At 42.6% G+C, this 13,000-nt stretch overlaps 1 protein-coding gene across 1 annotated transcript; it reads left to right on the forward strand.

Annotated features, from left to right (window-relative positions):
• The first annotated feature begins 4,242 nt into the window (after window positions 1-4,242).
• Window positions 4,243-8,162, forward strand: LOC127755923 (xylan O-acetyltransferase 12). Its single transcript, XM_052281534.1, has 5 exons — window positions 4,243-5,061; window positions 6,396-6,567; window positions 6,671-6,879; window positions 7,092-7,250; window positions 7,592-8,162. The coding sequence occupies exons 1-5, from the start codon at window positions 4,439-4,441 to the stop codon at window positions 7,938-7,940; spliced, it is 1,512 nt and encodes a 503-aa protein (XP_052137494.1). The 5' UTR covers window positions 4,243-4,438; the 3' UTR covers window positions 7,941-8,162.
• Window positions 8,163-13,000: the final 4,838 nt, after the last annotated feature.

Genomic DNA, 13,000 nt, shown 5'->3' on the forward strand with positions numbered 1-13,000 from the left:
AAAATACAATATGAATATTGCACATTAGTAGTTTTGTAAAGTTATTGTAAAATTTAAAATTATGTTTTCATTTTAATATATTTGAATAATATATTGAGAAAACATATACGCTATTATATGAGAGAAAATATAATGATGCTAGCCGCGCAATCTGCGCGGGCCACCATGCTAGTTATATTATTAAAGAAATAGAAAAATGAGCCTCTACGTTCGCTCTCATGGTGTAGAAATTCTCACATTAATCGGAGAAAAAGAAAAGGCAGAGTCCATATATAAATACAATTTAGAAATAGTTAAAATTCGGAATTAAAAAATAAGAAATATTAGAAGATAAGACTATAGTCCATATAGAAATACAATTTAGAAGTAGTTAAAATTCGGAATTAAAAAATAAGGAATATTAGAAGTAGAGTATAGAGTCCATATAGAAATAAAATTAGGAAATAACTAAAATTCAGAATTAAAAATAAGGAATATTAGAAGTAGAGTATAGAGTCCATATAGAAATACAATTAGGACATAATATAAATTTAGAATTAAAAATAAGGAATATTAGAAGTAGAGTATAGAGTCCATATAGAAATACAATTAAGAAAAAAATAGAAATTCGGATTTAAAAAATAAGGAATATTAGAAGTAGAGTATAGAGTCCATATAGGAATTTAAAACTAACTGAAATTTGGAATAAACATAATAAAATTAAAAGTAGAGTTTAGAGTCTGTATAAGAATACAATTTACAAATAACTAAAACTCGAAATTAAGAAAAATATGGGAAGAAGAGTTTAGAGTCAATATAGGAATACAATTTAGAAGTAACTGAAATTCGAAATTAAAAATTAAAGAATATTAAAAGATGAGTTTAGAGTCCACATAGAAATACAATTAGAAAATATAATATGAATATTACACATTAGTAGTTTTGTAAAGTTATTGCAAAATTTAAAATTATGTTGTTATTTTAATATATTTGAATAATATAATGAGAAAACATATATGCTATTATATGAGAGAAAATATAATGATGCTAGCCGGGCAATCTGCGCGGGCCACCATGCTAGTTGGGATCAAAACATAAGAAGGGATCCTTTTGAATGGTTTTGTGTAACGCCCCGATTTTAGTTCGGTATAGGTGAGAATTTCTAGGCCATGAGAGTGAACGTGGAGGCTCCTTTTTCTATTGCTTTAATAATATAATAGGTAGATAGATGATTCATTCGTACTACTACTGTACATGTGTAATGTTATGTCTTCAGACTGAAGATTTGCAATCAATCTACGTACGTACGTACGGCCGGCCATTATATAATACCTGGTCTTTCCTTTTGTAGTTTGGCCCATCTGGAAAGCTAGCCCAGGAAGGATCGATCGATTAATTGTCATCAGTGTTTTTGTCCTTAATTAATTAAAAAATAAAAAGAAGGAAAGAAAAAGAGGATATCATTTTCATTAGAGTAAGTTGTGTGTAAACAGTGTCAGACAAGGGGGAGGGTTCGGTGAGTTAGTTAGTTGACGCCTTGACGGAGAAAAGAAGGGGCCAAATGAGATCGACAGCATGGCCCCTCGGAGGTATATAGGTTAGGTGAATGCAGATGCAGCCATGCAGGCAGAGGCAGGCGTAGGCCCTCTCTAATTTGTGGTCATCTTTATTTTCAAGAGACTCTTGTTGATCTACCGTACCAATCAACAGCTAGCTAAGCAGAGTGCGTGTTGTACTCTTGTGCGCACAAGGCCGGTTAATTTAATTTGTTGGTTTAACTAATTAACTGTCAACAGATTGATCGATCGATGATGTTGCCCGATCGTCCAGCCGATAGATAAATCCTAATAACAGCCAATAAACCACTTTGGGTTGCAGCAGATTTTGATATCTCGTCCATTGTCTGAGGAATTTATTAACCATGGATTTTGCCCTGTAGCTCAGCCCCTGATTATCATGACTAGCTAGTTCATGCATTGATTCAGGCTTTATATAATCATGCATAGCATGGACTGGGGAATCATATATATGTACATGGATCGATCGAGTAGGATGCAGAGGTCGTCAAAAGAGTGGGACAGACCGAGAAAATAGACAGTGCTCTGTCGGCAATTAAACTAGCTATAATAATCTTTATTAATTTCATATGATCTGTAGGTTACTCACTTTAGGTAGCTAATGGTTCAAAATCAATCAATCAAGCTTCATTACTATTATTTGTTAGTAGCTAGCATCATATATTTAATAATACAAAGTCGTTTGCAACTAATGCGTGCCTTCGCAGCTAGCACAGATCGAAAGGAATATATACCACTCCTCACATGACAAGAGCACAGGGACCTGCAGACATGCATCCCAAGTTGAAACGCCCTCTAATTGGACTTGTGCATGAAGCAATCCATATTTCATTCGATTCAATTCATGCGGAGCATTAGGTACAATTCATCCCAACTGCTGCTACTCTGCACATCGATCTCAATCTTACTAACCTTCTAAGGCTCACTAGCTCACCAGCTGATGTACCACCAAGCAGTAATAATTGTACCATTCTCCACACTTGCAGATATGTTCATCATTTTTTTAGAGGATGTTTAGATCTAGAGGTGTAAAGTTTCAGCGTGTCACGTATGGTATTATATAGGGTGTCGTATGGGGGGTTCGAGTATTAATAAAAAAATTAATTACAGGATCCGTTAGTAAACCGCGTGATGAATTTATTAAGCCTAATTAATCCATCATTAGCAAATATTTACTGTAGCACCACATTGTCAAATCATAGAGCAATTAGGCTTAAAAGATTCGTCTCGTAAATTAGTCGCAATCTGTAATTAGTTATTTTTTAGCCTATATATATTTAATACTTTATACGGGTGTTCAACGTTCGATATGATAGGATGTAAAATTTTAGGATGGGATCAAAACAGAGCATTACTCAAAGCATGCAGCCGATCATATACCTGTCAGAAACAGTTTTTTTTTAATAAAGAAAATGGAAACATGCTATCCGATTAGCACCATGCATGGATGACCGTACTGTACATGCATATATATATTCTCAAGTTTTCAGCAGCCAAGCATTCCTATTAGGCCCCACTTATATATTAGGACAGGATACCAAACAATAAAGCAAATCACACCACATACTTTTTCACCTAACCCTTTTATATTTTGGTCTTTGGAGGTACTCATTTCATGCTATGTGTGGAAAGAAGAGAATGCAAAGGGAGTCTACTATTTAATACTGAGTAGGGACATATTTGAATATCCACCACCATACCAAATTGATGCTAGAATGTTTTGATTTATCATGTGCCATTTACCTCTAGGCACCTGCATGCATGGTGTTAAACAAAAATTAATACTAGTATGTCCTATCCATTCCATTATTGATCCGGCCGTACTTTTGCCAGAAAAGAAAGATTGGAAGGCGAATTAAGACGGTCTGGACCATTATTAATTGTCCGTTTCTAAGTAAATCCAAGCGCATGCATGCTGGCTGGTGGCTTAGTTATATATTTCACTCATCTTCTAGTATATATATTTGAGATCAAAATCACAACTTTATTATTCAGAAACCAGTCTATTAGAGAGAGACAAACCGACGTCAGTTGTAGTTGTTCAGAAAGATCAGGGGCGCCGTTGCATGCACATCGACGCCGGGACCAAAAAAGTATACATTATCATCGTGACTCAGATGTTCTGAAAGTTGCTAAGAATGTACACATGTAAAATAAGTAGTATGATCATTTCTTTGCTTAGTGGACAAAGATTACCTTATATATATATCTCGTTAATGCATGTTTGATAAGGAAAAGATTTCTTTGCTGAATGCTCCCCATCAACTTTTCGTGGCCTAAGTTGCATGTGAATCTCATCATTTTTACAATTGATACACGGAATAATCTTTTTGGTACATGTTTGGTGCGATACAGTGGTGGACTTATAGATAGAGAGGTGTCGGTCACCAGAAACCAGCACTCTAGCTACCTCAGATCACCTTTTAATTTTCCATGTTTGCTTTTCGTTAGCTAAACGAGGCACAGTATATATGAACATGATAATTAAACAGCAAGGGAGGCTCTACTGTAGATAATTTCTCAAATTCAGGGCACAGTACATGCTGCAGAGGGACCAACATTCACATGCAGAGCCATTTCAGTTTCAGTACGAGCTAAAAAGGCTAACCTGCTCTCATGCTTTGCCATGAATAATGATGGAGTTGTTGCATGTGCTGAGATGATGAATGTTTCAGATGAATATATAAGTTTCACCACCACATTCCAAACAAACACACAACCATTCCAATTCTATTAATTCTAACCCATTTATCATCTCAGATGAATATATAAGCTCCTCCATTGGAGGTTAGCCCAAGGGTCAGTGTTGCTTGAGAGGTACTCACTCTGTGCAGGTGCCAGTGGACTCAGGGCATTTAGCTAGCCAGCCAAAGCCAATTGCCATGTGGAGTGCTCTCTTCTCCCATCTGAGAGAGGTTCACAAGAGAAGCGGAGTTAAGGAGGAGAAGTTGATAATGAAGTCGCCAGCAGCAGCAGGTGAGGCCGCCGGCTGCCACAAGCCGCAGGCGACTGCCACCAACAAGATGACGGTGCTGCAGTCCCCGCTGGGGCTCAGGACCATCCTCACCTCCCTCGTCGCCTTCTTCATCGTCGTCAGCTCCGTCTCCCTCCTCTTCGACCGCAGCCAGGATGCTCAGGCGCAGCTCGCCGTCGCGCAGCATCAGCACCAAGAAGTCCAGCTCAAGCAGAAGCCGGCATCAGCAGCAGTGGGCGAGCAGAAATCAGTATTCGTAGATCAGTCGTCGCTGAGGAGCCAGGAGGCGCAGGTGCAGTGGACATCTGAGCTGCAGGACGTGGCCACGGACAGCGGCGACGGCGGCGTCGACGGCGAGGAGGAGTGCAACTGGTCGTTGGGACGGTGGGTGTACGACAACTCGTCGCGGCCACTCTACTCCGGCTTGAAGTGCTCCTTCATCTTCGACGAGGTAGCCTGCGACAAGTATGGAAGGAATGACACCAAGTACCAGCACTGGAGATGGCAGCCTCACGGTTGCAACCTTCCAAGGTATCAACACGACTCATCTCCATTCTAATCCACATCAATTTTGACACTACGTACACTCACTACTGCTGCAAGGATCTGAAACTGCACTACTACTTAGTACTACACTCCATTCGTACGAGCTGTCTCAGTGTTTCTTACCAAACTTCCAACTTGAGCTACTCATGGTAACAAAAACGTTTTTAGTTTTGTGAAAGCAGGGGAAAATGTTCTCTCCTAGTCCTGCAAAAAAAAAAAAAATCAACTTTTTTTTCCAGATTGATCTTGTAACTCAGAGCAGGGTTCAACTTTTCATTTTCGGTGTTTGTATCGGATGGTGCCAATATGGCGAAATTTCTGAAATTTGGGACAAAATTTAGTCAAATTTAAACAAATATTACCAAAATTCATGATTTTTTTTTAAAAAAATAATTTCGGCCAAAATAATATCGTATTGGAGGGGTCCAAAATTTGGAAAATTTCAATCTGAAATGTCGAAACCTGACCCAGAGTCCCAGGTGCCAACTGGAAAACATATAGAGAAAAATCGGTTGGTTTTGAGTTCTTTAAACAACGGTTAGTTTTGAGGAATAAATTATTGGACAGCAAAAGATCGGTTGTTCTTTTAGATAACCGAAGATACAGTTAGTGAAAGATCAGTTATGAGAGAACCAATCGCCAATGCTTACTAGCTAAAAAACTTCAGAAGTTCTTTTTTTTTTCTTCTGACATGGTGTCGGACTCATAAGAATGGACCTTTCAAATACCTATATGAAGTAATGGTCAAATCCATTGGAAGTTTTGAGGAAATATAACATGAGCTCCAAGCTCTTGGATAATTTCCTTTGTGTCATCCTCTCTTCAAATTCCTGTACTGTTTTGTGAAGCATCCAAACAACACAATTGAGTAATTCCTATATTGTTCATATTCCTTATGATTACATTGACACGTCACTCCAATTTCTGTGCTTTTATTATTCTTGTGTTTTCCTGTGTTTCTCAATTCCTTTGATCCAAAGAGTCAGTTAATATGTTCCTCCCCTAATTAATATCCAATTAAAACAGTACAAGGTACCTAGTGGAAAAAAAAACCGTCGTTTATAATGTGTCCAGATTGCTAAATTTATAATATGCATGGTTGCTTCTGTAAGCCAATGGCCAACTAGAAAACGTACAGACAAACTATTGATTAGTTTTGAGTTATTCTTAAAAAAATTGTTAGTTCTCAGGACTGAAATATTAACAGTGAAAGATCCGTTATGAAACACAAACCAATCACTATTCACTAATGCTTACTATGGATTAATTGTTTTTTTTTTCTGATATATGGTGTCGCAATCTTTACCCTGTCAAAACAGATTCAATGCCACAAAGTTTCTTGAAAAGCTTAGGAACAAGAGACTAGTTTTTGTGGGCGATTCAGTAAACAGAAATCAATGGGTGTCGATGGTGTGCATGGTGGAGCACTTCATCCCTGATGGCCGCAAGATGCGCGTTTACAACGGCTCCCTTATCTCCTTCAAAGCATTTGTATGTCTCACTAATCTCTTCATCCCAACATGCTTCTGAATTCAGAAATCAGAAGCACTACTCTGTGTTCTCTGATCTGAACATTTTCTTTTGTTTGCTACAGGAGTACAATGCGACGATAGATTTCTACTGGTCACCACTGCTATTGGAATCAAACAGCGACAACCCCATAATTCACAGAGTGGAGTATCGGATCATAAGGGCAGACAGGATTGAGAAACACGCCAATGTCTGGAAGGACGCTGATTTCATCGTCTTCAACTCCTACCTTTGGTGGAGGAAGCAGAGGGATGGTATGATGATGAAAGTCATGTAAGTACTTAATTATTACTTCTTACTTTCCTGTTCAGAAAAGAAAAGGTTTCTCTTTTTTCTTGTTCCAATGCAACAAAGTGAGATTTGGAGGCATCAGAAAGTTTTCTTACTTTTTTCAGTCAAAAAAAGTTTCCTTTTTTTTTCCTCTTTCCAATGCAACAAACTCTTATTTGGAAGTATGATCAGTAAGTCATTATGCAAAAATGTAGGTATGGTTCATTTGAGGATGGGGATGCAAAGTTAGATGAGGTGGAAATGGTTGATGGTTATGAGATAGCTCTCAAGAAACTAACTGAATATCTTGGAGCCAATATCAACAAGAACAAGACTAGAATCTTCTTTGCAGGCTCATCACCTGCCCATTCCTGGTGAGAGAACGTACAACTCTTGCATCATTTCTCAACTGCGAAACATTCTGAAAACCAATAAAATTCATCAGCTCTACTCAAGTTCAAAGCTTGCTTATATTTTTGACACTGAAAATGAAAAAAAAACACGAATATTAGAGAAAGACCTAATATTAAATAATTAGAAGGGATGAGACTTCGAACCCAGGCCGGTTAGCTCTAGGCCCACCACCTTGTGGAGCTAGCCTGAAGAGGCCCGGGTGTTTCTCATGACACTGAAAATGACAATCAATCTACACTGAAAATGACAATCATGTGCATTCTGACAAGAAAATGCTGGAACAAAAATGGATGTTTTCCAGGGCTAGCAACTGGGGAGGAGATGACAACAACAAGTGTCTAAACGAAACAGAACCAATTCAGATAGAAGATTATAGGAGTGCAACCACAGACTACGGCATGATGGACAAGGCGAAGGAGATCTTTGGAACATTGGAACCAAAGGGCATACATGTTCAGATACTGAACATCACCCAGCTTTCTGAGTACCGCAAGGACGCCCATCCAACGATATTCAGGAGACAGTACGTTCCTCTGACGAAAGAGCAGATTGCAAACCCGAGCATCTACGCAGACTGCACGCATTGGTGCCTCCCTGGAGTTCCTGATGTCTGGAACGAGTTCTTGTATGCGTACCTCATGCACAAATGATATATGTATAATAATGTAACCTTAATTTGGCCAAATTTCTTCTTTGTTAACTTGTGGGTGTCTAAGTAGGTATAAGTGCACAGTACTTGGCCCCCATCAATTTTTTCTGTTTTCGACATTTACATCATTACATGTAAAGAGAAAGGGAAGAACATAATCGCAGAAATGAAAAGGAAGAAGATAAGTTGATTTGCCTATACTGAGAGTTACTGCTACTTATCGATGGTTGTGCAGCATAAAAAGATTTTTTGTGAATAAGTAGGAGTACATTCTACATAAAGCAACTGCTGTAAAGATAAGAAATCAATTGCCAAACTGCTCATGTCATGAAGCTCACCAGGGAGCAGATACCAAATTCAGATATACCACCTCCGTTTCACAATGTAAGTCGTTCTAGCATTTCCCATATTCGTATATCGAATATGGGAAATGCTAGAACGACTTACATTGTGAAACGGATGAAGTATAACTTTTCGTGCTTCTGTGGATCGTTTGGTTCCTCCAATCGGTCACCCTTTGCCGATAGGAATAAGTTCACTTTGTGACCCTCAAAAGTGATCGAAATCTAATCCATAACCCTAAACCACAAAACCAGATATCTCGACCCCTCAACTCTTAAAACCGGTACAATTTGACTCCCTCGGTGGTTTTGAAGGGCGGTTTCGCTGATGTGGCGTCTACGTGGCATCCCAATCATCAAATAAATTAAAAATAAAGCGGGGCCCACCTATCAGTGAGTCCTCTCCTAAATTCTCTCTTTCTTCATTGCCGGCAGCGGCAGGAGGACAGGGTGAGCGGCGGCGGCTGGCGGCATCGGGGCGCAGCGCGGTCGGCGGCTAGGACGGCGGCGGCTCTGCTGCGGAGGCTCACGATAGTAGGAGGACGAGGGGAACAGCGGCGGCGGCGGCTCGCGGCAGTGGGAGGACGAGGGGAACGGCGGCGGCGGCCCAAGATGCTGCTTGTCGTCCTCGCCCTCGCGGTTACCGGCGTGGTCTCTGATGGCTCGCGAGTCGCTGGACCACATCTCCATCAACTGCATCGGCGTCGGGGGACATGTCCAGCTGCCGCTCCGTCCACTCGCGCCGCTCAGCACCGACGAGGGCGGCGAGGCTCCTCGTCCCCGTTCAGCCGCGGCTCTTCTTGGATAGTCCCGACTGGAGGCAGTCGGCGGCTAGGAGGGAGTGGGAATGGGAGCGGGACGATGACGACGACATAAGAGGAAGCTGGCTCGCGTCGGGATCTTGGTGGTTCGTCGGTGATGATGCCGCATGCGCTGATGGATATTTTGTAATCTTGAGCTTTTTAATTTCTGTTTTGCATGCACGTAGTGGCTGGCTCAAGTGTAACGAACTGCTGATGGAGATGAATAAATAGAGAAGAAAACAGAAAAGCTGCGGTGACTGGTGAGACTTAAGCAGCACAAAAACCACTCTGTTTAGAACTCTGTTCTTCGGTTTTTTAGTTTACTGTTCACAATCTTACAATCTTCAGAGTTTCAGAGATTCAGTGAGGTTGAGCGTGTGAGCTGTGAGCGAATTGCAAGTTTCCTGACATGCGCTGACTCCCTCTCTGCCGGCAACCACGTGGAGGAAGTCGACCGGCGGGGTGGTTTCGGGGAGGAGTGGTTCTTGGTCGCCGTAGAACTTCGTCTCTGCTATGTTGCAGAGCTCGGAGACGGCGTCCGCCGTGTGGTCCGCCTCCGTGTCGTGGCCTTTGCTTGGGGAGCGGCCGTGGGTGAAGGCGACGGCGACGACGTAGACGACGTAGAGGGAGGTGAAGGCGAGGGCGCCCCCAGATTGTCACCTCGCCGACGGCGAGGACGACGGCCACATCGACGAGGGAGACGAGGAGGAAAGACGCGTCGCGGTAGAAGTTCACCCTGTCAATGGCGACCCCGCGCGCGCCGAGGTGGACGCCGATGATGCCGAGCACGGCGGAGGACACGAGCATCGCGCTCCCCAGCACGCCGTTGAGCCCCACGGCGGTGGCCTCCCCCTCTCCCCCGCCGGATGCGAACGACGCGATGGTGGAGAGCGCGTCCAGCACGCCTTTCCCGAGCGACAGGAGCGTCATGCCGGCGAAGGCGGAGCAGCCACGAGAGGCCCTCGAGGCTGGAGCAGAAGTACACCGCCGCCGTGTCGCCGAGCAGGTAGAACAGCACGACGAGCCACGCCGCCATCACGCCGTAGCAAAGAACCCGCCGCTCCTCACCGAACACGCAGTCGAACAGGTACAGGTAGTCGACGTAGCCACGCGGGAATCGCTGGCGATCAAGGCCATCCTCCTCGGCGATGTGCTTGCACCTCTCCTCATAGCTCTCAACCTGGAATACGCCGCCGCCATCGCGACGCCCCCGGATCCCGCCCTCCTTGGACGACGATACCACCTCCGGCAGCGTGCCGCCGCGCGGCGAGATGATGAAGAAGAAGGCGAGGAGGAGCAAGAAGGCCACGTTGACGCTGGCACCGATCAGCACCCTCGTCGCCGGCTAGTACGGAGAACAGACGCCGACCCCATCTCTCCGAGCGCTGGCCTCGCCATCATCGACTCCTCCACTTCGGGGACCGCTTCAGCTCCCGCCGGGCGGCGCCACACCGCGGCCCATGCCCTGCCGCCGGCCCAAGGGGAAGAAGGGGAGAGAAAGAGAGAGAAGGGAGAGAGGGAGGAGGACTGACATGTGGGTCCCACATGTTAGTGGGCCCCACATTTTTTCTTTGTGTGAGTGACAAACGGGTCCCATGTAAATTTTTAATTTTAATGCCACGTAAGTGCCACGTCAACTCCACGTGGATCAAAGGCTCGGTCAATATCGCTACGTGGCGTCATGTCAGCGAAACCGCCCTCCAAAACCGCCAAGGGAGTCAAATTGCACCGGTTTTAAGAGTTTGGGGGGTTGAGATATCCGGTTTTGTGGTTTAGGGTCACGGATTAGATTTCGATAACTCCGAGGGTCATGAAGTGAACTTATTCCTTGCCGATATGGGCTGTTTTGTCAGCCCAGCCCAGCCCAGCGGAGGGCCCAAAATCATAGATTGTAGGAATAGGTCTAGTTCACGACCCTCATATTTTCGTCAAGTTCAATTTGCATCCTTAAATTCAGAAATCTTAACCCCCTACTTACCAAACCGGGTTAAATCAGATGAGATGTACCGTGGGCGACGACGAACTTGGGGCCGTGCCCGTGCAAGGGGAGCTTACTATCTGCGCATGCTCCCTCCGCGTCGGCGTCGGCGGCGGCGGGCTCGACAATGTCACCTCACTGTTCTTCGCGTCGTGCTTCTCACCTCGTCACCTCCTCACTGTAGCCCCGCCCGTCCACGTCGTCGTCTCCAACCAGCTCATTTTGCACAACGGCAAAATGAAAACCCCGTGTTCCCTGCTAAAACTAGCTGCCCCAGTTAATGCATAAGCCCTTGTTTTCAGGTATTTAAATTTTGATGAGTTTCAAGTGCCAAATTTGTACTGTCATTCATATATACCTTCGATCTTTCGCTCGCTCATACTAGTAGGAATCTTTTCAACGATGATATTAATTAATTAATACAATATGAACTTAAAAAATTAAGTTCTTAGATTTAGTAAAGATACTACACATACACGTTTTACACATTTTATGTGATCCAACCTACTAACCCTTAGGGTGTGTTTGGATAATGGGAAATGGGAGGTGGGATTGAAATTAGGAAATGAATGAAGGGTTAAGATTAAATGGAAGAGGGATAATGAATGGTTAGAATTTAAAGATGGGTGAAAAATCATTTCCCTTTCCCATTTACCGAACAATGCCTTACATGATGGGTAATTATCACTACTAGATAGTATAAGTACATAGCCCTTACGAGGACGAGGGCTAGGGCGAAAAATACTTTGTTTTTTTGCTGTCCTATGCAGTAGTAATATGTTTGTATATTGCAACGGATCCATACGATTAGAAATAGAAATGGTTTGGGAGTATGATCGAGTATACATATACTAATATAAAATGGAGAAGTTATTTTTTTTCCTACATCCCCCTAGTAAAATGTACACACGATTTCCTATTTTTTCTATAGCCATCAGATCCGATCCTTTTGTCCAATGGCTGAAAAAGTCCATTATTGGCTGGGTCTAGCAGTGCTATATGGTGAACTCACCGCAGAAACGCCCACAGCCAGACGCACTTCTCCCACATGCTAATACCACCATCGTGCCATCTGCTCCATGGAAACATTGCCATCACACCCTCGCTTCTCCAACACCGCTGCTCCCTTGATGGCGCAACCTCGCTCCTCCAACGCCGATGCACGCTTCCTTCCACCACGGTGCGTCTTCTCTCACTACAAATCACTTCTCTCATTGCAAAATGCATCGCATCTTTCTCCTTGTTGGAGCCGTGGTCCAATGCTGTTGCACACATCCTTCTGTGGCGGAGCGCCTCCTCTCTTTTTAAATAGTAAAAATAGAACTATTTAATCAGTATAATTTCGTATGTATAAATGATAAGGTATTTTCAAATATAGGTACATGTACTTGCGAATATCTAGCTAGCTATGCAATTAATCAGGTGACTAAGATGATGTCACTTAGAGCAGATACAATAGCAGGCTATTAGCCAGCTATAAACATATTTTAATGAGATAAACGATGAGAGAGAATAGCAGCGGGCTATAGATCTGTAGCCAGCTGTAGCACGGACTACAAGACACACTGTATGTATGACAGGTAGGATCATATATTAATAGTATAGTAAGCAACTATTGTATGAATTGGCTATTAGATTGGCTATAGATGAATTGGAGCTAGTAATGTGCTATACTATTAGACTTGCTCTTAGATGGTTAATTAATTAATTTGCTGATGTATATCTGGTACTCCCTCTGTCCCAAAACATTAGTATTTTTAGTATAGTGTCAAGTCAAACATTTTTAACTTTGACTATTAATAGCAAAAAAATTAAAAAGATCAATCATGTAAAATTGATGTTACTAGATTTATCATTAAACAAACTATTAAAATATATAACTTTTTTTTATTTAAAACATCTCACTTTTGTAGATATTATTGATCAAAGTAGTATCTCG

This window comes from Oryza glaberrima, chromosome 11 (genome assembly GCF_000147395.1).
Source record: "Oryza glaberrima chromosome 11, OglaRS2, whole genome shotgun sequence".
In the NCBI taxonomy this organism is placed as follows: domain Eukaryota; kingdom Viridiplantae; phylum Streptophyta; class Magnoliopsida; order Poales; family Poaceae; genus Oryza; species Oryza glaberrima.